The sequence below is a fragment of the Phyllostomus discolor genome, chromosome 4 (assembly GCF_004126475.2).
Source record: "Phyllostomus discolor isolate MPI-MPIP mPhyDis1 chromosome 4, mPhyDis1.pri.v3, whole genome shotgun sequence".
NCBI lineage: Eukaryota > Metazoa > Chordata > Mammalia > Chiroptera > Phyllostomidae > Phyllostomus > Phyllostomus discolor.
Window position 1 is genome coordinate 32193171 of NC_040906.2, and position 26330 is coordinate 32219500.

Here is a 26330-nt window from a genome sequence, read left to right on the forward strand (position 1 = left end):
AAGCTCTGTTTTGGAACACGGTTACTTGGAAACTCATCGTTTGAGGTCTTGTGTTTGAGATTTGTGAGGTAGGGGCAGAGAAGCATTCCCGTTCCGGCTTTTTGTATGACCCACCCATGCCCTGTGAGTCACAAAGCTTCTAGTACCGCCTGGGTAGGAACTGGTCCCGTGCATGTGTCCTGGCCATGGTTACCTCCACCCCGCTGGACGGTTCTTTCCCCAGCCTTACGTAGTTTCCTTAGGTGTACCTGCTGGCCAGAACTCGGTGGAATGCTCAGAGGACTCTCTGGGCATCTCAGGAATCCCCTTCGTGCAGCTCTCCCCTCTCTGGCACTCCCGCATTCTCTGTCTCTCCGGACCTGAGTCCCAGCTCCTTGACTCGGGAACCTACCCAGCTCCACCCTGACTTCCCCTCTGTGCGTGGCCTGGATTCCCTCAAGGCTGTGAGCTGGAACAATAGGAAGACTCCTCTCATCAGTTCCCTTTCTCTCAGGAACCATTGTTCTTTGTGCCATGATGTCCGGTGTCTTAGAAACCACTGTTTCATATTTTGTTGGGTGTTCTTTTACAGTTTTAGGTGAAAGTAGATGCCCACAACAGAAGCTATGTAATAGTCACTATAATAATATTACAGAAACACTTTTAAAATATCACAGAAATAAGCTAGTTAATCGGCACAGTAAATATGCAGTTCTAACTATACGCGTTACTAGAAACGATCACCAATCCAACTCTGTAAGCCACTTTTCTGAAGCTAGTGTTTCCTACTACGGCCAATCTGAGAAATGCAGTAAGGTATGCTACACGGGCCCTGGCCAGGGAGCTCAGTGGGCTGGCATCTCCTGGAGTGGCGCCGACTGCTGTTCTGAATAACCGTTTTTGTTTATAGCTTCCCTGGGATATTCACGATCCCTCAGATACCTCACATAAGTAAAGAGATATTAGTCTTATTAAAGATGACTGGTAATTACCCAGCATAGAAGGGTATAAGTTGAAAATATGGTGGAAGAATTTTTACCATTTCCAGGTGATTCTATTTCCAAAGATTATCTTCTGGATGTCAGCCTGGAAGAGTTCACTGAAACAAAACATTGTATCACTTAGTTGCTGTGTCATAAAGCATCTCTCTCATTAAATGCTTTTGATAAACTGTACCTAGAAAAACAGCCAAGTATCATGCAACAGCATCTGCTATCGTGCAACAAATTAATGTAAATTTATTGGGTGGAAAACAGGGAAAGAAAAAGATAGGGTGGTTCTCTATTGATATCAGAATTCATAAAAGGATCAACTCGGGTCCGAAATCTTCAGCCCACACCAAAGACTTCGTGTTCCGATGACTGTGGAAACTGGCCAGCCCTGGTTGCTGGGCTCAGGGGGTCGTGCGGTGTAGCTGCTAACACAGCTCCTCCTCTGTCATGGACGTCACTTTCTCTCTAGATCAGGATACTTCTTGGGCACAAATCTAAGGTTCTGTTTGCTCTCCCACCGATGCAGAACAGACTGGTTGGACATGACATTGCGCCTTTTCGCCTGGTCCTGTGGGAGAGAAACACACCTGACACTGTTCAAAACTAACTGCAGCGCCTGGGCCCACTTCGTCTTCACAGCACTTACTCACAGGGGAGGTGGTTCTAGTCTGGACAGCTCGGGGGAGGCAGAACTTTTAAGAAAAAAATTTAGTTCACTGCTTTCCTTGCAGTAGTTTTAAAGAAATCTACAGATTAGTAAAGAGGATAGCTGGATGAAGACAGAACTTCTATAATTAGAAATCTAAGAATTGCTTAAGACAGCCACGTCTAACTAAATGCCCTACCTCTTCCCGCCACCTGCTTTCCCGGGGAAGCCTCTGTAACCGGTTTTTTGTCAGCTCAAGTTGTAGGCCATCGAACCTGCACTTAAACCAGCGGTGAGCTTCTTCCAGGTTGGCTGTTATCTGGACATATAAATGTTATCATTAAAAGTTACAACAAACAGTTAAAGGTTTTTTTTGTGTGTGTATTAGTTCAAGAGACTTTTTATCAAAATACTAAAGACCCAGATTCTGACTGGAAGGTCCTTGCAACCTATTTGCGTAATACACATCCTGCAGACGAGACAGTAATTTCTGACCGTGGGGCTGAAGACGAAGGCAGGCCTGCTGCTGCTTACACCTTCGGTAGTGTTTCCTGGGTATGGACACGGGTAAGACAGAGTCCAGGAGAGAAGCAGGAATGAAAGTACAACACAACACTGGAAATGAGAGCGGTAGTTCAAACCATATTTTGAATTTTATTTTCTAAGACTATATAATTCTGCAAAGTCCCTAAACTGTGAAGGCAGGTTTTTTCTGTTGTGCTTTATGAAAAAATTGAATGGATTAATAAAAAACTGGACCAGCTTACTATATAAGCTGTATTCTCTTTATTTCCTTTATCATAAAAATACCTTACACTTTACTGAGCTCATAAGCACATATTTCCAAATTATTTTTGTTAGACCTGAACACTCCCTCTGATAGTCTATCTTTGAAGATGAATTGGAATCAGTATTCATTTATTTGACAAATATTTACTGAGGGCTTATATATGCCTGGCCCTTTTCTAAGTATTTGGGCTACTTTGGTGTTTTGAAGGGAAAGCTAATAGATGTTCACTTTATGTGAAGCATGCTTCAAAACAGGTCCAGAACACACCCTCTAGAATAAAAAGTAAAATGACTGGTTTTCCCACTTTGATTACTTGTTCTGTGACGGCATTTCTGGTTTTTGGTTCTGAAGCCCGAGAGAGTGGCATTTTCTCTGGGTCCCGAGCGCAGGGGCTCTGTCTGGCTCGCTCACCCTGCGCCTCCATCACCTGGCGCCTGCCATGTGCAGGTCCTCAGCAAATGTGCTGCCGGGTCCTTGTCCCGCATCAGCCGGGTCACAGTGGAGCTATGACATCGTGCGGTAAGAAAGTACAGCTCCCCTTGCTATCTAACTTTTAGAAAGCTACAAAGCTATCTTCCAGGTCTGTTTGCACATCCCACCCCCAAACCAGACCGAGCCCGACATTTCTCCAGCACCTTTACCAGCAGTGGAGGGAAAGATGCTTGAAATGGCATTGTACATCCTGTCGTCTCCTGCGTGGCGAGCGAGAGGACAGCTAACACTTACTGAAACTTCCTCTGAGCCATCTATCAGCAAAACAGGCCGGGCGCATTGACTTCCTGACTCGTGAATATGGGACCTGATGAGGGAACGTAAACGTGACTTCCTTAAGGGCACAGCGCGTGTCACCACTGGCATTCAAACTCGGGCTTGTCACAGTCGTATTTTTTTAACATACCACTGTGATAGTCATATTGCCCTGTAATTTATTGGCAATAAAAGGGAAATATCATGGCCAACTGATAGCAACATCACCAGAATCCCTTAAGCTTATTGAGATTCTGTTTCTTTTTCTAGAAAATAGGGGTGGTTGTAGTAGAATGATGATTTCAAAGATCTGTTCCAGCTCTAAAAATGTATGATTGTAAATGCCTTCAAAAGAAGCAAATTAAAAAATTAATAAGGCCTACTTTACACTTCTATTTATTGATTGAACAAAGAGCTTCCACTTCCACGTCAAACAATAACGCGTTAAAATCCACACACGGCTGGTCTTCCCGTCTTCTGCTTCCTGGGCGGGACGTGGGCGCCAGGATCCGCCAGTACTCCGGCAGCCTGGTGTCACTCGACAGGACACACGGTCTGGGTCTAAAAGTGCTTTCTTCTTTATAACGGAGCCTACACTCAGTAAGCTGCTGGTTCTTGCCTGTCGTGCTCCTGATGACTACGTTAACCAAGGAGTTTACACCGACTTGCGTGCTTCAAGGCGGCTGTGTCTGAAGAAACTCGTCTAATTCTCTATGTCCGTGGTTCTGGCTCACCTGTTCTGATTCCACACTGGCTTCTTTCAGTTTACTCTCTGTCGCCTCTTTACATCTCTTCAGGTGTCTGACAGTTTCTTCCAGTTCCTGAAAACGTGATCCAAACAGTTTACAAAGTCCCAGTGCACCTCATTGAACAAAAAGCTTCAATATTGGTAGTAAGTGAGCAACCACATTATGAAACTGTGACTGGGGACATTTAACCTCAGGTGCTACCAAATACAAGGTAGAGCAGTGATTTTCAGTTTACCTACAGTGTACATATGTGCATATGATTACATATTTTGATTTTATGATTTGATTTTGATTTGTTTCTCCTGAAACAAAGTGATTAACATTGCTTTCCAGAATGGGAGGGATACTTTTCATAGCAGAGAGTCTGTGTTGGAAGCTAGAGCTTGATGATCTCATAAAGGTCCCTTTTCAGGGATAAAATGTTATGCTTTTCATTAGGTTGGGAATAGAGAAAAGTCCTGTAACAGCAACGGGTGCATATGAGCTACAGGAAGAACTAAAGGGGCATAAAGTTCCTGGAAAACCATGAAATTCACAAATCTTACTTAGTAACTACTACTTTGCGTATGTGAGTTTTAGCTGTTCTTTTTTATTTTTTTGAATATTATATTTATTTTTAGAGGGAGAGGAAGGGAAAGAGAAAGAGAAGGAAAGAATAACTGATGTGAGAGAGAAACATGGATCAGTGGCCTCTGGTACACACCCTGACGGGACAGAACCCACGATCCAGACATATGCCCTGACAAGGATTCGAACCTGTGAACTTCTGGTTTGCAGGGTGATGCCCAACCAACTGAGCCACACCGGTCAGGGCAGTTTCAGCTGTTCTTTTTAAAAAGCATATCATTTTTGTAAAGTTAAACACTGAGAGCATGTGCCACAGTTAAAGCTATAGGCTACTTCCTAGATACTATGATTCTCATAATTTAGTGAAAATAAACAACTTATATATTTGTTTTTGTCTATAAGATCTAGAAAATTTAGGTGCTCTAATGCTGGGCGTTTGGGCCCACGTTGTTTGCTGACAGGCTCTGAGACGAATCTCAGGAAACCGTTTACCTGGCACCGATTCTCTAGCTCCTGCCTTATTTTCCGCTCCGTCTCCAGCCGCAGCTCTTGCTGTTTGCTCCGTGCTGAGGTGTCGTACTGGCTCCGGGCCAACATCTGCATCTCTTTCTGTAGGTTATTCATTTCAGATACAAATTTCTGGATACTCAACGACTGGCAGGGCACAAAGAGGGGAGACAGTTGGTGTCCAAGTTCAGGATTTTATATGAATGGTAAACATAGTTTGTGGAAATCATCTACCTGTTCATAGTTTTTTTTCTGATACTGATCCTTAATTAGCTCCATCTGCCTCAATTCTGTTTCTATTTGCTGAAAGTAAATGTGGAAATAACACAGGTCAGTGGAGTGGCTGGCTCTCTCTTTGCTTGTAGGATGACAAAGAGTCCCACATGGGATCCACAGTTAACAGTTCCTCCTGGGCTCGCCTTCCCACCCAGCCCACTGACCCTGACAGAGCAAAGTCCCAAACATCTGTCTCTCCCGTGGGAGCTGGAACAAGACACTGGCAGCTACTGAGAAACCAAACATTTACACAGCAGTGTCTGGGCTGGAAAAAGAGACAGTCTCCCCAAGGCAATCTGCCTGCTTCCTGGCTGAGGCTGTAACTCCCAAAGACATGCCCGCCTGGGTCTTCGTCAGTTACTGAGGAAGTGAGGGGAGGCATATGGTTTCTCATACAACCTTCATCCTCTCTACATTCTGAGCATTATTCGCCTTGGCCGACAAGTGGAGCTTAATTTGCGCCTTTTGATTCTTTATTTTCTCCTTGCTACTGTTCAGTATCTTTTCTAGCTCTGTAAGTTTCTGCCGCAGCTCTCGGTTGGTACGGGACACTTCCACTGATCTGAAATTGGCTTCATCAAGGGCTTTCTTCAGCTGTGGAACACAAGGGAAAATCAGAGCATTTTTACCTTCCATTTAGTGAGAGAAGCGTATGTGTGTAGCTTTGTCCCTATATTTTGTTTTCTTTAAACCTTTCTATAAAAAAGGAGGGTAAGTGAGGCAATGATAATGTATGAATAAGTAGATTAGTGGAGGAACACTCTAAGTGATTTTCATAATTTTTAACACTAAAGAACACAATCTTTCTTAGGACGGATAAACAACGTAAATATAAGTTCAACATCTGCTCTTTTAAGAGCGTGGATTTAGGGTCAGACTGAAGTTCAAATTTTAGTTCACCAACTACTAATTTTGGGTGATTAACTTCCCTAAGACTCAGGTTATCATGGAAAAAGAGTGTGAAGACCCTACTTGATAGGATTCACTTAACAGTTAAATAAGACCAAGTACAGGAGGAATGAAGAGGCTGGCACATACACAACCCTGCTCCGTGATCACAACCCTGCTCTAAGTGTTTCTCTCCCCTTCTGTCACTTGTGATCCCATGTCTGGAGAAGTGAAAATAAATTATATGGTAGTTTATATAAATATTTGTCAGTTATTAACTATGATGGCATGTAGTTTTATAATACTGCCTTTTGTTTTTAAAGAAACTTGCCTGGTGGAAAAATAGCATAGTGATTACTGTTAAAAACAAGACAGCAGGCCCAGAATGGAGTCAACTTATGCTCCGTCACCAAACTGAGACTAATTACAGTTCCAGTTCTCCCAGAAATGGACTCTTGAACCTGTCGATCAGAGTCACCTGATCAGCACTAGCTGGATAGTCTTCCTGGTAGAACCCTGTTATAACCCTAAAAGATAGTAACTTTGCAATAACAACCTGCCTTTTCACCAAGTATAAATTCCTTGTTCCTGCTCTCTTCTTCTCATTTTGTATAGCTCCTTGTAACTTTCTATCTACTAGACTGGATGCTGCGCAATTCGAATTGACCTCAAATCAACTTTTAAAAGATAAACTAAGGCATATTAAAATTTTTAACAGCTCTGATGTCAGAAGAAGAAACCAAAGGAGACCCTTGATAGCCCCCAGGAACAAAAAGCAACCAGGCAAAGTTGCCCAGGAGCTCCCTGAGCCCCCTGTTTTTTTGATGCATCTGGAGGTCAGAGGCATAGGTGGGCCCCTCTCAGATCCTAGCTCTGCAGCTCTCCAGCTACAGGCTCCCGGAATTTATCGCAGCATTTCTTTTTTCCAGACTGGGTCTGACTTAAGCTGAACCTGAGTCCAGGGTGAGGCCTCAGGTGACTGAAACTTTGTTCAGAGCCTGAACAAGCAAGTTAACTTTACCAAAGATAATCTTGAATCACAGTGGCCAAGTGGGGAACTTTGAGCTAGAAAGGCTCATCTGTTTATAAGGTGCTCCGAAGAAAAAGGGGTCTCAGCCTAGCACTCACCATAAAGGGTAGAGGGAAAATTATTTTTCTTCCTCTATGGCTTCTGGTGACCAGGATGAGACCCCACTGGGACACCCCACTCACTTCAGAGCCTACAGACAGGATCTTGGGAAAACAGGCAAAAGCTGGAAATAGGTGCGAATTCTTAACCAAAGTCAGCTATGCCACATCTCTACCTGTGGTGCCTGGTTCAAGAGAAGGTAAAATTTCACATTGTCCCTTCCTTTCTGAATTCAGATTGGTAGGCAAAAAACATCTGTACGAACTGGATCCTTGGATTGCTTTCAGGGATCCATTGGTGGTTAATCCTTTCTCACCAGGGACAGCGATTGCCTCCTTATTTGTCTCATTTTGTGTCCTGGGAACTGGGCTCGGCACCTGTCAGGTTGGGGGCTCACAAAGTACAGCCGCACAGAAATGTGGGTTCCACTCTATTTGTGGCTCGATAGGGCGGGCAGGAATGTGGGTTGTACTCCCTTCGCTGCCAGGCTGTCGGTGACTGTTGCCAGCTGTCAGAGGAACTATCCTACCCTTCCTTTCTTTTGGTGGCTCTGGATTTTGGGAGGAAGGTATCTTTTGTGCCTTTTGTTGGGGATATTTACTGCTTGTCCTAACCTGGCTGAAATCCGGCAAAATATTTGAAAGGTACACTCTAATCGCTGAATGCACCAAATTTGGCAAATTAAAGACCAGCGACCCCAACCAAGTCTTGGAATTATTTTAATTCCTCCCTCCCCTTTGCTCATGATACAACATTTAGTGCCTGTCTTGATGTTTTTTTTTTCTATTAAAATGACTTTGTTTTTTTTAACTGTTCTCTATTTTCAATAGAACTACTTTGCTTAGACCTAACCATTTAAAGTCCAAAGTAACTGTGCTAGCTTTCCTGAGCCTCTATATCTCCAGTTCCTCTCACTCTGGCCTGCCCTCCCCTGCTCTAAGACCAACATTCCTAAAACTGTGCTCATACCATTACCTCCACCCACCCCACCCCTACCTTCCTCCAAAACCCACAGCACTCCACTTTTGCCTAAGAGGTCCCATCCAACATTCTGGTAGTCAAGGCTGGTCCTGTCCAGGCTAGCCACTCTTTCTCAGACATTCCCCAGTATCTGCTCTGATCAAGAGAGAGACATATCCTTTTCATTTGCTCACATGCCCTGCTCATTGTTACTAAGCTTTGTTCGCCCTCTCACATTGGGCATCTGTCAGCTCTTCCAGTCTCAATCTAGCTTCCCTTCTTCTATCACCCAACTAGCCTATAAAACAAACTTTTCCTAACTTTAAATTCCTTCGAAACTGTACACAGCCTCTAGCTATCCAAGGAAAGTCCTCTGATGTTTTCACTGTCACATGTAAAGAGTGGGGATCACAACGAAACAAGAGTCACTCAGCACACTCAGAGCAGGGACCACGTGTCTTCTGCTTCCACCTGCCTCTCGGGATGCTGGTGAAGTGAGCCTAGGAGACAGCTGATTTGACATACATGTCCGATGACAGTCTCCTTATTCCTCCCTCCCACTCAGTTATCAGTCTCTGATGGGAAAACTCTCATCAAGGCTTCCTTCACTGGGCAAACAATAGTATATACGAAACTTTTTTTGTGTCTGTTTACAAACAGCACAGAGAGGGCTCAGTTGCATCTGGCTTGCTGGTTGGTCAAGGGGGATTAGAAGGACCAAAGAATAACAGCATCTAACAGCGAGTTCAGGTCTTAAAAGGCATTCAGCTAGAGGGAAACCTGACTCCATACCTCAGCCACCTCCCGTTGTGTCGCTTTCTTTGCAGTGTCTCTCTCTGTTTGAAACTGCTTCCTCAGAGTTTCTACACGTTCAGCATGCAGTTGTGCTTCCATTTTAGATTCCTCAGCCATCTGTTCTCTGTTTTGAAAAAGACAGATAATAATCACTTTTAGAAAGTAAGGAGGTAAGAAAGATCTGGAGGGGAATTTGCAACTTTCCAAAAGGTGAGTGAATAAATGCAATCAGTTACCAGATGAACCTCACCAATGTGGAGCTCATTAAAAGGAGGAAAAGGAACTTCTGCCAAGATGGAGGCGTAGGTAGACACACTGTCCCTCCTTGCACAACCAAAATAAGGTCAGCAACGATTTAGAAACAAGATAACAACCAAATCTGTCAGAAAATTGAACTGTATGGAAGTCAGACAACCAAGGAGTTAAAATACACACATTCATCCAGATCGGTAGGAAGGGTGGAGTCGAGCAGCCGGGTGGACAGGGGTCGAGGCACAAAAAGGGGTCGAGGGGTCGGTGCCACCCGGTGGCACCGGGTGCATAAGGCATCCAGAGCACAAGACCACAGCGGACGGACCCAGCGAGGCATTGATTATGAAGCAAGGTGCTGCGCGCAAGGTGGCTAGCTGTCCAGGTGGCCCCACATTTGCATGTGGACAAACCAGGTGAAACTGGGCAGTGAGACAGACCACACAACCCAGGTGGACACTAAAAACACCTGTGGGGGTTGAGGTGCCAGGAGAGGCTCCCAGCCTCACAGGAGAGTGTGTTGGAGAGATCCACAGGGTCCTAGAACGTGCACAAGCCCACCCACCCGGGATCAGCACCAGAAAGGCCCAGTTTGCTTGGGGGAAGTGGCAGAAGGGACTGAAATCTGACAGCAGAGCAGGCGCCACTGTTCCCTCTCAGACTCTGCCCCCACATATAGTGCCACAACCCAGCCACTGGGTTGCCCCCCCCTGGAGAACACCTAAGGCTCCGCCCCTTACTCTGTAACAAGCTCTACCAGACCCCACCCCACCCCCCAAAAAATGTCTCAAACGGAAGAACAGATCAAAGCCCCGGAGCCAATACTTTTAAGCAACCAAGAGATAGCCAACCTATCAGATACACAGTGCAAAGCACTGGCAATCAGGATGCTCACAGAACTGGCTGAATTTGGTTATAAATTAGATGAAAAAATGAAGGCTACACTAAGTGAAATGAAGAAAAATGCACAGGAAACCAGTGCAGGGAAGAAATGCACAGGGAACCAGTTCACTACAGGGAACTGGTAGTGATGGGAAGAAAACTGGGACTCAAATCAATGGAGTGGACCAGAAGGAAGAAAGAAACAACCAAACAGAAGAGAATGGAGAAATAAGAATTCAAAAAAATGAAGAGAGGCTTAGGAACCTCTAGGACATCTTTAAACGTTCCAACATCCAAATCATAGGGGTACCAGAAGGGGAAGAGGAGGAGCAACAAGTGGAAAAGTTATTTGAACAAATAATAAAGGAGAACTTCCCCAATCTGGCAAAGGAAATAGACTTCCAGGAAGTCCAGGAAGCTCAGAGAGTCCCAAAGAAATTGGACCCAAGGAGGAACACACCAAGGCACATCAGAATTACATTAGTCAAGGTAAAAATGAAGGAGAGAATCCTAGAAGTAGCAAGAGATAAGGAGACAGTAACCTACAGAGGAGTTCCCATCAGACTGTCAGCTGATTTCTCAAAAGAGATCTTGTAGGCAAGAAGGGGCTGGAGAGAAGTTTTCCAAGTCATCAAAGGCAAGGACCTAACATCCAAGATTGCTCTATCCAGCAAAGCTTTCATTTAGAATGGAAGGGCAGATAAAGTGCTTCTCAGATAAGGTCAAGTTAAAGGAGTTCATCATCATCAAGCCCTTATTTTATGAAATGTGAAAGGGACTTATCTAAGAAAAAGATAAAAAACATGTATAGTAAAATGACAGCAAACTCACAATTATTAACAACCACACCTAAAAGAAAAACAACAACTAAGCAATCAACTAGAACAGGAACAGAACCACAGAAATGGAGATCACATGGAGGGTTAGCAACAGGGGAGTGGTAGGAGAGAGTGGGAAAAGGTAGAGAAAATAAGTAGCATAGATGGTAGGTAGAAAATAGACAGGGGGAGGGTAAGGATAGTATGGGAAATGTAGAAGCTAAAGAACTCATGACACATGGACATGAACTAAAGGAGGGGAATGTGGGTGGGACAGGGTGTGCAGGGTGGAGGGGAGTGAAGGGAAATGGGACAACTGTAATAGCATAATCAATAAAATATATTTAAAAATTATTACAAAAAAAGAGGAAAGTATTACCTGTAGCATTAAAAAGTTACTCAATATAAAGAGACCCAACTAAAAGGGCGAAACACATACTCTTGTTTTAACCAATAATGAACAGTCTTGAGCCAGCAACACTACCCCAGAATATAAAACTTGCAGAGATCACAAATACGAAAAATCTTTTCTGCTTTAGCTTATACCTGCCTCCTGTGTCCACATGTTCACCACCTGAAAGCAATAAAGATCTGCATGCACACCGCATTTCCCTTGGGTGTACACTTCCAAGGAATGTTACTGACATCTAAGTCATATTTACCTACATACAGTTTAAGACAAAACTTGAGTGGCTTCACCTGAACTCGATGGGTTTGACCTGACTAATCTCAGGCCAAAACTGGCAACAATGGTTTAGCATCTGCTTAGATGGAGTCACCCTACCCCTGGATGGGAACAGCCCATCCAGGCTCCTGTTATTCCTTTTCCAAATCATGCTTTTAAAGGACACATAGGCTTTTGACAGACAAGGTTTGGCAGAAATATGCAAGCATCCCTTCTAACCAGTATCTGTTCAATTTTGGTTTAATCTCTGTGCAGAGGAGAAGCTTGATACTACATGAGTTGACAATAAACACACCCAAGGCAGGTAATATCTGCTGCTGCTCAGCTATTCCTGGATCCTTGACACGGCTCTGTTGGGAGTACTAGTTCAGTAGGGGGAAAGGGTTTAAAACAGTTTATGTGAATAAGCCAAACTTCCTCTCCCAGAGGCTCTTCCCTAATTTCATTATGACTATACTGCCCTTACTTAAAGGTTTCCAAATTCTGTAGCTCAAGTTCTTTTTTGTCCAGTTTCTCCTGGACAAGGTCAAGCTTTGTTTGCAGATGATTGTTTGTCTGGAGAGCTTGCTCCAGGCTCATTGCCAGTTTCCGGTTGTCTTCTCTGGTTACATCTAGAGCTTTCTGTAGAGGCTCCATCTGAAAGAGAGAAGAGGGTTTTTAATTCCACTGTAACAGATGCAGAAAGTCCACAACACTGTACAGTCACTCCTCCTACAGCATCAAGTGCTGCTGAGACAACAATTAGTTGGAAACAGAACCAGGAATCTCTCCAGATGCCTGGAATAAATATGTGAGAACTTACTGTAAATATTGCTTTGGGGCCTCTTAGAAGACAATGGGAAGGATCTACTCTACTGGTCACTAGAGGGCTTTGGAAAATAAAGCCAACTTAATTTATTCTAATTTTTAAATGTTTACAGTAGTTAAATTACCCCTCCTGATCCTATGACCTTCTGGTCTCATTGCCTACAGAGATAAGAACTGGCAACTACGTCTTGTATATCCTTCCAGAAAAAAAGAAACGTGTTTATGTAAACGATCCATGGGTATTTTATGTACATGCTTATGTGTAGATAAATTTTCATGTGTGCATACACCTGTGAGCACATGTGAGTATTTGTGTCCTTCTAGTAGGGGGCTCACTCTGGCTAGTTTTTTAAAAAACTGATTTTAGAAAGAGAGCAACAGGGGTGGGGAGGGAGGGAGAGAGAGAAACATCAATTTGTTGTTCCATTTATTCATGCAGTCATTGGTTGATTCTTGTATGTGCCCTGACGAGGGTCAAACCCACAACCTTGGCATATGGGAACAACATTCTAACCAACTGAGCTACCCTGCCAGGGCTCTAGCTGCTTCTGACTGAGGGTATAGTTATTCTCCAAGCCCTTTAACTTCTTCAATCAGTTATGCATTAATAAATGAAAAGAATGTGAACCATATAAGACAAAAAGCATTAGGCATAATTTTTGTCCTGGTTTCCTAATAAATGATTCATTGTAGGATTGCACGACGGCTTCCTATCTGTAAATATGTCACTGTCCAAAACTCAGACTTGAGTGAAAAGGAAATTTACCTGATTGTTTTACTCCATTTTTCCAAAATACCAACATCCCAATAAAACCAAACACTTCAGTGTTATTAGTAACAGCCTGACTGTACCTCATTGCTGTGCTGGGCATCCACGACGAGCATCCTGGCCTGCCACTGGTCTACCTCTGCTTCCAGCTTCTGCACTCTCTGCTGATTCAGAGCCCTACGAGTGCAAGCACAGGAGGAGGGGCTGGAGACAAGAGTGGATGGAATGATGCCACTGGGAGTCACAGGGCACTTTCCTTCCAAGCTCAAACGGCATATTGTAGTAGGCTACAGATGCTCAGAACCTCTGAGAGTTGGCAGTTGACAATTAGTAGTCTCAGCTTCTGGTTAAGAAATGAAGACTCCTGCGAGTTAAAAACTTGTGCCATCTATGGGACAAATCTGACTTGATATATTTAGCCAGAGACTTTCAACCAGTGTGCCACAAGAATTTTTAAAGCACCCAATACCTGACTATTTAGTCAGAGGCACTGACTTCTTTTCCCTAGGTTGTCAAATAAAAAAATGACAACAGCCAGCACAATAGCTGTCCAGTATGAATGAATCAACATTATACCTATTATTTTTCAAATCAGAAAAAATAGAATATAACTTTTGGTGTGATACAGACTTTTAATAATTAGTTTATGTGTGCCATGAGGTGGAAAAAGGTTGAAAATTGCTGCATTATGCTATCAATACATGTCAAAAACTAATGGGTTGGTAATATTATACAAATTAATATAAATATTTATATTCATGAATATATACTGATATATATATTCACTGAATATTCACTGAATATATTCAGGGTCTGGTACAAATAATGCCCCTTTTTATTACATACAAATCTTTTATTACAAAATCATAAGCATGTTAATCTGTAACATAATGATATCATACTCAAGCATACCATAAGACATTTTAGGTGAAATGTTCAAATTGCTGTCCATCTCATGTGAGATAGTCACGTACCCCACCAACCACACTCAGTGGCATTACTTCTTCCAGACCCTGTGTATATATTCACTGAATACACACACACACACACACACACACACACACACACATTCACTACTACAGAAATGTATCACCTCTGTATGGACTGGCTTAATGTCGAAATTTCTGCTTCTAAATACAACAGCTACCTAGAATTTTATTGTGAACGGTAAACACCATTTTTATTACCTTCCCCTTGAATTTTCTTTTTCAGTGCAGAATGTATACTTAAAATATGTAACAAATAAAAATAAGTACAATGAATATGAAACTCTTCCTCTCATAACACAGAGGCAATATGCACCGCTAACACACATATTACAATGTATTTTAGAGGCCTTACTAAACTCAGACCCTTTGTTCATTAACTTGAAAGGAAAACTTTTATGTAATTTTTGAAACATTCAAAGCAGTTTACTTATAAAACATGGTTAGATGTAGTTCTCAGAATGATTCAATTAGAATAACTACTAATCTTTAAATAGGATGCTAATAAATAGATAATTCAAACTAAAGTAGGCACTTAGCTTCAATTATCTTGACAACTATAATCCCACAGATCCAAGGGTGAGTTGAAAGTATAGAAAACAGCAAGGGTGAAATGTGAATCACATGAATTTCTAGAATGCACATTCCTTTACATCACTACAAAAGTATAAGAATTTTGAATTTCTAAAAGTCATGTTAATTTCTAATTCCATACTTTTCATAACTTTAAATTCATTGTTTAAACATTAGTTTTCTGCAAAGGAAGGACTATAAAGTGACTTGGTTTCTTGACTTCACACTGCTCCTTACTGTAGTGCAGCATAAAAATACAAGTACAAGGACAGAAAAATAATCTCCAGTACCTTTCTTTCTTGAGGCCTGCAATCTCTGAATCCCTCCGCCCAAGCTCTATTTGCACTTTTTCCAGAGCACCTTGCATCTTACTGTGAGAAGCCAGCACGTTCTCCAACATGATTGTGACTTTGCAGTTGTCTTCCTTAGCTTCTGCCAACTGTCGCTGAAAGTTTCCCACCTAATAGAAAGTGAGACCAAAGACATTTGATTCTCTCCAGTTATTCTGCTGCTGCTGACTCCATTGCTTCTAGGTAAAGAGTGTGGAAATCACGCGTGGCAGAATGCTAAGAGAGATAATTAAAGTGTATTTTATTTTGTAAGTTATTGTGACTTTAAGAAAAAGAAAACTAGACCCTGACCTATGAATTCCACAGAGAACTCTGAAGAGCTTCCCAACTACTGGCATGCCTCGGCATGTATTAACTAGACACTGGGGTCAACAACTTCCTGGGTCTAGAGGTGGTCTCAGACTGGCCTGCTTTGGCCCCGGTCAGCTATTGCATGATGGCAACAGAAGAGGAGAACACATCTGAAGCCCATCAGAATTATCTCAGGGTTAAAGACCATAAGAGAAAGTGGTAGCTGCTGCAAAATGATGTGCCTCACAGTCCTCTTCAGTGAGGCAAAATCTAGCAACTGCTGTCAAGGAGAAGTTTGGGATGTGACCTGTTTTCACTAAGTACACACATTGATTAAGTAGAAAGCTCTTAGTGATTTAATTTAACATGAACTAACAGCAGTTACTATCATGTTAGTAAAGCGTAAGTAGGCAAGTTATTACCAAGATCAGATGTGTGTCAACAGAAAAAATTGTAATTTTTTCTTTTGATTATTTTGTTAAGGTTTTGTTCATCCTTTTTTAAAGTGTGTGTGTGTGTGTGTGTGTGTGTGCTTAAAGATTTTATTTATTTATTTTTAGAGAGGGGAAGGAAGAAGGAGGGAGAGAAATATCAGTATGTGGTTGCCTCTCACATACCCCCTACTGTGGACCTGGCCTGCAACCCAGGAATGTGCCCCGACTGGGAATTGAATCCACAACTCTGGCTCACAGGCCAACACTCAACAGTCAGGGTCCCTTTGATTATTTTAAGACAGGAAGTTGAAAAATTGGGAGTTAAATGATGCCTTTTTAAAGAAAACATTTCCAAGTGCTTCTAAAGTTTTCTTTAGAAGAAAAATGCTCATCTGAATCAATACTCACTGTTCCTTCCTAAAGGTAACAAGAAATGACGCATATGGCTTGTGAAAGACTACCTGAGCGCCTCGCCCCAGCAACAGACCTTCCCAGAGGACTGATGCCTTACCTTCTTGTTCTCCCTGTCCTCCAAAGCCTCCAGGTCCCCTTTCAACTTCTGACTCTCTTTCAGTGCTGCGTCACGACACTTCATGGCTTGTGAGAGCTCCTCTTCATTCTTTTCCAGAATGGATTTTACCTTAGTAGAAAAAAAGGGGACAGTAAAGACTTTTCGAAAGCACAATAAATCAACAGTTAGAGTAAGACACTGCAATTTAGGAACCAAACTTAACATGTTCAGCTAAATATGCTTATTATAAATAAAACCAGCTTTATTAGCTATTTTCCCCTTTAAAGACAACTCCAACACAAAAATAAGTTTGCGTGAACAAACACAAGCAAACCTAACATTCGACAGTCTTGATGGAAGTCCAGAATAAGGGAGAAGGCAGATAAGACTGTGAAGACTATGCACACACATCTATTAATTTCATCCCATGCACACTGTTCGTGCCCATCGCCACCATCAAGATACAGGACTCGTCCATCACCACACAAAAACTCTCTTGTGCTACTTCTTTGTTTTCATACCCTCCCCCAGCCCACCCCCTGTACCCTGATAAGCTCTAGTTTGTTCTCTATCTCCAAAGTTTTATCATGTCAAGAATGTTATTTTAAACAATTTAATAACTTTTGTATAAGTAATATTCACATTATTTTTTAATAGTTTTACTGAAATATAGCTGACATACAATAAGCTGTGTATACATAAAAGTGTACAATTTTGGTGTATATATAAACTCAAAGCAATAATCAAGATAATTAATATGTAATCATCATCCCAAAATTCTCCTTATGCTTCTTTGTAATTTCCCTTCCATCTCTTCCTGTTGCTACACCTGCACCCAAGGCAACCACTGATCTGTTTTCTGTCACAACAGTTATTTTCCAGATTTTTATATAAACAAAATCATATTGTATATACTCTTTCTTGAATGGCTTCTTTCACTCAATGTAATTGAAATTCATTCAATCTTTTGCATGTATCAATAGTTCATTCCTTTCTGTGCTGAACAGTATTCTATCATATGGATATTACTGCAATTACTTATCCATTCACCTGCTGGACACTTGAGTGGTTTCTAGCTTTCAGCTATTACAAACAGAGCTGCTGTGAACACTGTGTACAAGCCTTTGTGCAGACAAGTGTTTTCATTAATCTTTGGTAGCTACTTAGGAGTAAAATGGCTGGGTCGTAGGTGGCAGTATGTTGCACTTTTAAAGAAACTACAAATTATTTTCCACAATGGTCATACCACTTTACATTCTCTTCAGCAGTGTATGAGAATTCCAGCTGCTCCGCAACCACACTAATACTTGGTATGATCAGTTTCTAAAATTTTAGACATCCTAGAGTTGTGTGGTGGTGACTCATTGTGGTTTTAATGTGCATTTCCCTAATGGCTGATGTTTAACATCTTTTTAAGTGTTTATACACCATCCACATACCTTTCTTGATGAGCTATCTGTTCAATACTCTGTCCATTCTTTTTATTGTTTTTTTTCTTCTTAATGAGTTTTGAGAGTTTTTAATACATACTGGAGACAAGGCCTCTAACAGACATGTGATTTGCAAATATTTTCTTGAAGTCCACAGATGATCTCTTTATTCTCTTAATAATGTCTTTGAAGAGCATAAGCTATCAATTTATCTTTTTTCAATGGATTGTGCTTTTGATGTCAAATATAAAAATCTTTGTGTAATCCAAGATCACAAAAAATTTCACCTATGTTTTCTTCTAGAAGGTTCTGTAGTTTTAGGTCTTACATTTAGGGCTCTGATCCATTTTGAGGTAATTTTTATATATCCTATGAGGTAGAGCTCAAAAGTTTTTGTTTTCAAATGTGGATATCTGATTGTGCTCCATCACCATTTGTTAAACCATCATTTCTCTACTTTCATTTTTATTGAAAATGAAATGTTCATGAAATTAATTATTTTGAATGGCTAGCACATTTATTTTATTCTTAGGTACAAAAGGTAAAGTGAAATCTCCCAGTCACCCAGTCTCTTTCATCAAAAATAATATTGCCAATTTACTGTGATTCACTTTAGAGATATTCTATGCATTACAAGTGAGTACATATGTGTGTGTGTATATACATGTACACACACACACACACACACACACATAATTGACCCTTGAACAATATGAGTTTGAACTGCACAGGTTATATAACTTATATATCAAATGTCTATCTTCAAGCAGTATTCCAAACCATGGCTAAACCATGATTTATTTAGCCAGTTTCTTGTGATGGGATTTTGGTTGCTTCCTGTCTTATGCTATTAACAAACAATACTTGAGTAACTCATAATCATGTCATATGTATGAGCTAGTATATCTCTTGGAAAAAGTCTTAGAAGTACAACTGTGGGGTAAAGTGACAAATATTGCCAATTGCCTTCCATATGAACAACTGTTTTATACTCCCAACAGCAACAAACAACAGTGTCTTTTTTCCACATCTTCTTCCTCAACATTATTACACTTCCTTATAACATATAAAATACTTCAACTTTTTCTTAAGGACCCAAGAATAGTACAAAGGATGCCAACTTCTAGGTTCTGAAAATCTTTTTTTTTTTTTAAAGAAAAGAAAGAATACAGTTGACCACTGAACAGCATGTTTGAACTGTACAGGGCCAGGTACACACATAATTTTCGGTAAGCACTTGTACTGGTTTTGATGCACGGTTGGGAGTCTCCATGGATGTGGAGGGCTGACTATGTGCACTAATCTGTGCCATTCTATATAGGGGACTTGAGCATTTGTGGATTTTTGGCATCCGTGGAAGATCTTGGAGCCAATGCCCTGTGGATACCAAAGGACAACTTAAGTGCTGGAAAAGACAAAATTACATGCAGGCTTTCGATTGCATAGGAGGTTGATACTTCTAACTCATATGTTCAGGGGCCAACCATGTAGTTTTTACAATTTTACTAGTGTTTCTAAGATACACACACACACACACACACACAAATGAAAAGGCTACTAGCAAAGATGTTTACAGAAAGGATCAAATAGTAGTCAACTCTAGAAAACAAGTTGTAGTACTTTCAAAGTTCAAGTATCAAGCAAAGATGGATGTTTTAAAAAGTTTTCTTTGGAAAATATTTTCTGATGTTCAAGTTTTTAGGGTTTCTATTAATGTATTTCTCTTTTAAAATCTGGCTTTGCCCATACATTTTAATTCAAACATTAAGATTAGTAAGTAGACATTTTGAATTAAAAAAAATCAAAATTAAATTTTAGAAAACCTCAATGGTTTCTACTAGTCAAATCTGGTATTTTCTATGCCCAAGACCAAAAATTATGTGATAGCCAGAATGAAGGTTTTGGTCTGTGTCACCAGTGTTCCCTATTTGTGCAGAACCTAACTTCCTGTTGTTATTCATACCTGCGAACATCATCTTTCTGGGTTGTTACCACTATTCTTCATTGTATAAACCTGAAATTTACTTATGATGTAATCTGTAGTCTTCACTTACCAAATCCCGTTTAAGAAAACTTGGTGGCTCATCATTACTACATGGTCTCGAGGCAAGAATGTCTATTTTACCTTCCAGTCTTCCCTCCATGGTTTTAATAGCATTCAAAAGAGTCTTTAGAGAGATTCTAGAGTCGCTGATCTCCTGAGAAGATCTCACAGAAGGCAGGGTAGGTGCAAAGGTCACACGGCGTGTAGAGTTTGGAATAACACTGGGTAAACCAACTGATGAAGTTCTTTCCTTTACATTGGGTCTGGAGCTTTCAGGGAATTTTGAAGATGCAGGCCTCTCTGGAGATTTCCTTCTTCTTAGAGGCATCGCCAATTAAAAACAACAAAATTAACTAAACCTAGAGTTATATTCAAAGAATGTTCCTTTTACTGCAACGAACAGCACAGTGCTCTAAATGAAGCTGTGATGGAAAATACTATTTGAGAATGTGTTCTGTTGCTCTCAGAATGAAGAAATCACACTGCAAAGTATGTCCTAGTGAAGAAGCAGACCTTAAATCGAAGTCCCTGCTGGAGAGTGGATCTCATGAGGCCTTTTTTACCAGTACAGTTGATGGTTAGAACCCTACCAGAATTCCATTTGGAGACACATTCTAGTTCCTTGGTTACCAAAGGTATACATATACAAATGTTAAAGGTACAGAAGTTACACATACTTATTAGTGTCAAAGATTTTTTTAAAAAACTATATACATGGTAAATTTGTAAATCACTGAAATGAATCACTTTCTTTCAGTAACACATTCCTGGATTATTTTCCTCACAAAATATTTTATATTTCTTATTTACTTTCTCTATTCATTTGTTAAAATGTGATGTGACCTACAAAAAGCTTTCAATCTCAAAAGTCACCATGCTGACAAGTTAGCACCTGCTCTACTAATAGCTCTTTCGAGTAAGCAGTCTGTTGCTGGTGTTATCTTGATGCCTGTAATTAAAAAAATCAAAGATACTTGTTTCTCATGCCTGTCAGAAGTTTTAAGGCTCATATTTAAAAACCACTGCCTCTATGAAAGCATTTCTCCATGCTTCCATTATAATGTGCTTCCTATGAATGCTTATAACACAATCTACTTTGTTTCTCAAAGGCATACTTTCTAATCTATAATAAGGTGTATTGAGCACATTTCTAAACCTCAAATTAGAGTACAAGCAAGTTGAATGTCCCAATCCTGCTCCAGGCATCTTTATGAATTCCTCTATGACTTAACAGAACCATGGACTTATAGGGAGTTTAAAAAGTGCTTTTTGAATTAAGTGAGAGAATATTAATCATTTTGGCATTGTATCGTAAGGCAGGGATAAAAGGCATCAATTTCTTAAAAACGAATTAAAACAATTTAATAGCAATGTGTTTGTAGCTATTAATCACACCTGAGTATATTTGGCCTCTAGAGCCTTATTCAACTTCCGTAGATGATCATTCTGTGAATGGATTTCAGTGAAAGATTGTAGCTGTTCTTCTAGCTGTTTAACTTTTATCTAGGGAAAAAACAGAAGAATAATAAAAATAAGCCTCATTAATAAAATATATATTTACTCCAAAAGGAAAAAAAGATGTCACAAGTTTTTAAGAATATTTTATTGATTATGCTATTACAGTTTCCCCAATTTCCCCCCTTTATCTGTCCTCCACCCTGCATCCCCCAACCCTCAAGCATTCTATCCTCTTAGTTCATGTCCGTGGGTCGTACATATAAGTTCTTTGACTTCTCTGTTTCCTATACCATTCTTAACCTCTCCCCGTCTATTTTATGCCTACCAATTATGCTACTTATTCCCTGTACCTTCCCTGCCATTCTCTCCCTCCCCTGCCCCACTGAAAACCCTCCATGTGATCTCCATTTCTCTGATTCTGTTCCTGTACTTGTTTGCTTAGTTTTTGTTTACATTTTTTCAGGTTCAGTTGTTGATAGTTGCGAGTTTGTTGTCATTTTAGTGTTCAGAGTTTTTGATCTTCTATTCCTTAGATAAGTCCCTTTAACATTTCATATAATAAGGGCTTGGTGATGATTAACCCATCGAGTTCAGGTGAAGCCACTCAAGTTTTGTCTTAAACTGTATGTAGGTAAATATGACTTAGATGTCAGTAACATTCCTGGGAAGTGTATACCCAAGGGAAATGTGGTGTGCATGCAGATCTTTATTGCTTTCAGGTGGTGAACAAGTGGACACAGGAGGCAGGTATAAGCTAAAGCAGAAAAGGTATTTTTCGTATTTGTGATCTCTGCAAGTTTTATATTCTGGGGTAGTGTTGCTGGCTCAAGACTGCTCATTGTTGGTTAAAACAAGCGTATGTGTTTCGCCCTTTTAGTTGGGTCTCTTTATATTGAGTAACTTTTTAATGCTACAGGTAATACTTTCTTTCCTCTTTTTTTGTAATAATTTTTAAATATATTTTATTGATTATGCTATTACAGTTGTCCCATTTCCCCCTTCACTCCCCTCCACCCTGCACACCCTCTCCCACCCACATTCCCCCCTTTAGTTCATGTCCGTGTGTCATATTTGTAAGTTCTTTAGCTTCTACATTTCCCATACTATCCTTACCCTCCCCCTGTCTATTTTCTACCTATTGTCCATGCTACTTATTCTCTGTACCTTCCCCCCCCCTCCCCGTTGCTAACCCTCCACGTGATCTCCATTTCTGTGGTTCTGTTCCTGTTCTAGTTGATTGCTTAGTTTCTTTTGGTTTTGCTTTAGGTGTGGTTGTTAATAATTGTGAGTTTGCTGTCATTTTACTATACATGTTTTTTTATCTTCTTTTTCTTAGGTAAGTCCCTTTAATATTTCATAAAATAAGGGCTTGGTGATGATGAACTCCTTTAACTTGACCTTATCTGAGAAGCACTTTATCTGCCCTTCCATTCTAAATAAAAGCTTTGCTGGATAGAGTATTCTTGGATGTAGGTCCTTGCCTTTCATGACTTGGAATATTTCTTTCCAGCCCCTTTTTCCCTGCAAGGTTTCTTTTGAGAAATCAGCTGATAGCCTTATGGGCACTCCTTTGTAGGTAACTGTTTCCTTTTCTCTGGCTGCTTTTAAGATTCTCTATTTATCTTTAATCTTGGGTAACTTAATGATGATGTGCCTTGGTGTGTTCCTCTTTGGGTCCAATTTCTTTGGGATTCTCTGGGCTTCCTGGAAGTCTATTTCCTTTTCCAGATTGGGGAAATTCTCCTTCATTATTTTTTAACATAAGTTTTCAACTTCTTGCTCTTTTTCTTCTCCTTCTGGTACCCCTATGATTCTGACGGTAGAGAGTTTACAGTTGTCCCAGAGGCTCCTAAGCCTCTCTTCAATTTTTTGAATTCTTGTTTTTCATTCTGTTCCAGTTGGATGTTTATTTGTTCCAAATCATTGATTTGAGTCCCTGTTTCCTTCCCTTCACTGTTGGTTCCCAGTATATTTTGCTTTATTTTACTTTGGGTAGCCTTCATTTGTTCCTTCATTTTGTGACTGAGCTCAATCAGTTCTGCGAGCATCCTGATTACCAGTGTTTTGAACTCTGCATCTGATAGGTTGTCTATCTCTTTGTCACTTAGCCCTTTTTCTGGAGTTTTGATCTGTTGTTTCATTTGGGCCATATTTCTTTGTCTTGGTGTACCTGTTATGTTGTAAGGGGGAGGGGCCTTAGGTATTTACCAGGATAGGGCAACCCATGTCACTGGGTTGTGGTGCTGTCTGTGGGGGAGGGGTCAGAGAGGGAACAATGTGACTCGCTTATTGCACTTTAGCCACACTTCCCAACGAACTCTCTTGTGTGAGACTGGGAGTTTCTCCAACAGCAGCAGCCCCTGCTGTAGCTTACAGCTAGCTTTGAGTCTTTAGTTTCCCATTCAGCCAGCCCTGCCTTGCCCACATGGTCCACCACCTTGCCAGGAGTCGTCTTCACTCAACTGCCCATCTCCACCCTTCCTGCCCTCTTTCTGGTCTGAGTGAATATTTCTTTAACTCCTTGGTTGTCAGAGTTCCATGCAGTTTGATTTTCTGGCACTTCTGGTTGTTTACTTTTTTTAGATTGGTTGTTATCCTTCTTTTGGTTGTGTGAGGAGGCAAAGTGTTTCACCTACGACTCCATCTTGGCCAGAACCAAGATGTCACAAGTTTTGCAAAAAAAATTATACAGAGAATCCTTAAAACTTGTAAAAGCAATCCTAAGGTTTTCTAATCATGTAAAGAATGCTCTTTCAACTCAAATACATAGCTATTTCAACAGCTGAAAAGTAAGCTATATCCTAAATGTATCTACATTTACATGTAGAGGGATAATTCATTTGGTTTCTACTGCTTACGGAGACTCCAAATTAACATGACTCATGAATATAACAGTGAGAGTTTGTAGGTAATAAATTTAAATTTTAAAGGAATTGTGATATCCAGCATTTAAAAACATTTTTTGATTGTGGATAATTAGAATTGTTAACATGCAAGGAGGAGATGGTCTTGTGTTTTTACCGACAGAATTACAAAAGTTGAATATATGGAAGTATATGGTGCATTGTATTTTAAAACTAACTCATAAAATGACTACTCACATCCTTTAAAGAAAATTATCATTTGGGGAGAGAAAAATCATTAATATTTACTCACAAACCTCCAAACTGTATGTTTTTCTACATTTTCCCTCTCTCATTCCCAACTCTCTCATACAAATCAATAACTAACATTATTTAAGCCTATATTTTGAATCAAGAAAAATTTCATACAAAATTTTTTATTTAAATCAACTTTTTCCTCTCTTGATATCTTCTTGTTTCCTACCTGTGGAGGGTAAATACCCTTTGGCTGCAGCTCCCGGGCATTTTCAAATGTTAAAATTTAAATGCCAGTAAATTTTTTTGAAAGACTGCACAAGAACACACTTTGTCTTAGGAAATATCTATTGTTCCATCAGTAGGATTATTCTGTCTCTCACATTTGCCTGTTTCTGTTGCTCTTTTCTACAGTGTACAGTATTAAAACATGTGCTGTGGCTCTCCAAAGCCATTAATAAAAATCAATCATGGTATTTTTTCATATTAAGTTTCAGAATTAAAATGGCTGCCTCTAAAGGGAGGTACTGATGAAACAATTACCCTCATTTTAAACATAAGCAAATTCTTAACCCATAGAACCCAATGGAAAATGCACTGATTAGCTTTGAAGACTTTCAGATGTGTCTCCAAGCAAAACACTCTCTCCTTATACCACAATGCTTCTCAGATTACCTCAGCCTCTGGGGTACTCAATAAAATGCCTAAAATCTGTCAGATAGCCTGTTTACCTATAATGCACTTTAATTTTTATATTGAGTTTCTTATTTGGCAGGATGTCTAATTCAGAACATTCAAATGGAAAAGAACATGGAAGCAAATAAATCTTGCTGCCCCCAGAGACCTGGTGTTCCATGTCATTAGTACCCAACTGGATTCTATAGCTAGCTTATCAGCCAGTCTCAGGAATCACACTCTCCAGGTGAGTCTACTATGTAGCTAAAGCTAAGAACCACTGATTCAGTTGGAGTTGGTTTAAGGCAGGCCTAGCCATACTGGTGGCAAGCTGCTTATTCTCTGGGTCCTGTAGGGGCAGAACCCCAAGGCAGCAGAAGAAAAGTAGTGTCATCCCATTCACTCAAGTCTATTCTATTGCCTTAGAGTACCAATTTCCAGGGCTACTTCTTTTTAGGAATGTTACAAAAATTCAGTGAAAAAGAGAACATCTACATTCTCTGTAAATGAGCATGCATTAAACAATTATAATAACACTTCAGAGAGTCACAGAATGGGCTCTGGCTTTAAAATTTTAGGTTTCAACATTATAGATTAGGTATGTGAATAGAAGTCACCTAGATTTTATTTTTTAAAAGATTTTATTCATTTTTAGGGAGAGGGGAAGGGAGAGACAGAGGGAGAGAAACATCAATGTGTGGTTGCCTCTTGTGCACCCCCTGCTGGGGACCTGGCCTGCAACCCAGGCATGTGCCCTGACTGGGAATTGAACTGGTGACCTTTTGGTTCATAGGCTGGCATTCAATCCACTGAGCCACAACAGCCAGGGCAGAAGTCACCTAGATTTTAATGCAGTAACAAACTTAGAGAAGTTTAAAGGCTTGTACAAAGTTACAAAATTAGTAAATGTAGGCTAGGTTCCCTGAAAATTCAGCAATATTTAGTTTGACAATTGACATTAAAAAGTTAGACAACAAAAATCAGAAAATAAAATCTCATACCTGGAGCTTTCCCTTTTCATAGGCCAGCTTATTTTTACTCTCAGTAATTTTTCCCAAGACCTTTTCCACCTGTTGTTGAGCAGCCTGATAAAGCAAACACAGATATCAGTACCTCTAGGCATAGAAGGAAATAATCAATTTCCTTTTTAAACAAGTATCTAGACCTTTACCATTTCTATACTAATGAAATCAGGATTCATATTTATTGGTACTGCTGCTGTCTCCTAGTCTTTCCCGAGATAGC

General features: G+C 40.4%; 1 protein-coding gene across 2 annotated transcripts in view; it reads right to left on the reverse strand.

Annotated features, from left to right (window-relative positions):
• Positions 1–1189: 1189 nt before the first annotated feature.
• The window catches only part of CCDC150 (coiled-coil domain containing 150), a 74269-nt gene continuing 49128 nt past the window's right edge, over positions 1190–26330 (reverse strand). The window contains exons 14-26 of one of the 2 annotated variants that reach the window (XM_028509384.2): positions 26087–26170; positions 21250–21357; positions 16381–16509; positions 15085–15254; positions 13319–13412; positions 12126–12295; positions 9023–9149; positions 5653–5847; positions 5212–5280; positions 4963–5124; positions 3889–3975; positions 1817–1936; positions 1190–1539 (exon numbers count right to left, since the gene is read on the reverse strand). In XM_028509384.2, the coding sequence (XP_028365185.1) occupies positions 1426–1539; positions 1817–1936; positions 3889–3975; positions 4963–5124; positions 5212–5280; positions 5653–5847; positions 9023–9149; positions 12126–12295; positions 13319–13412; positions 15085–15254; positions 16381–16509; positions 21250–21357; positions 26087–26170 (1629 nt within the window). In that variant the 3' untranslated portion in view covers positions 1190–1425. Of the gene's footprint in view, positions 1540–1816; positions 1937–3888; positions 3976–4962; positions 5125–5211; positions 5281–5652; positions 5848–9022; positions 9150–12125; positions 12296–13318; positions 13413–15084; positions 15255–16380; positions 16510–19864; positions 21210–21249; positions 21358–26086; positions 26171–26330 lie in introns of those variants that run through there. The other variant, XM_028509385.2, reaches the window with a different exon arrangement.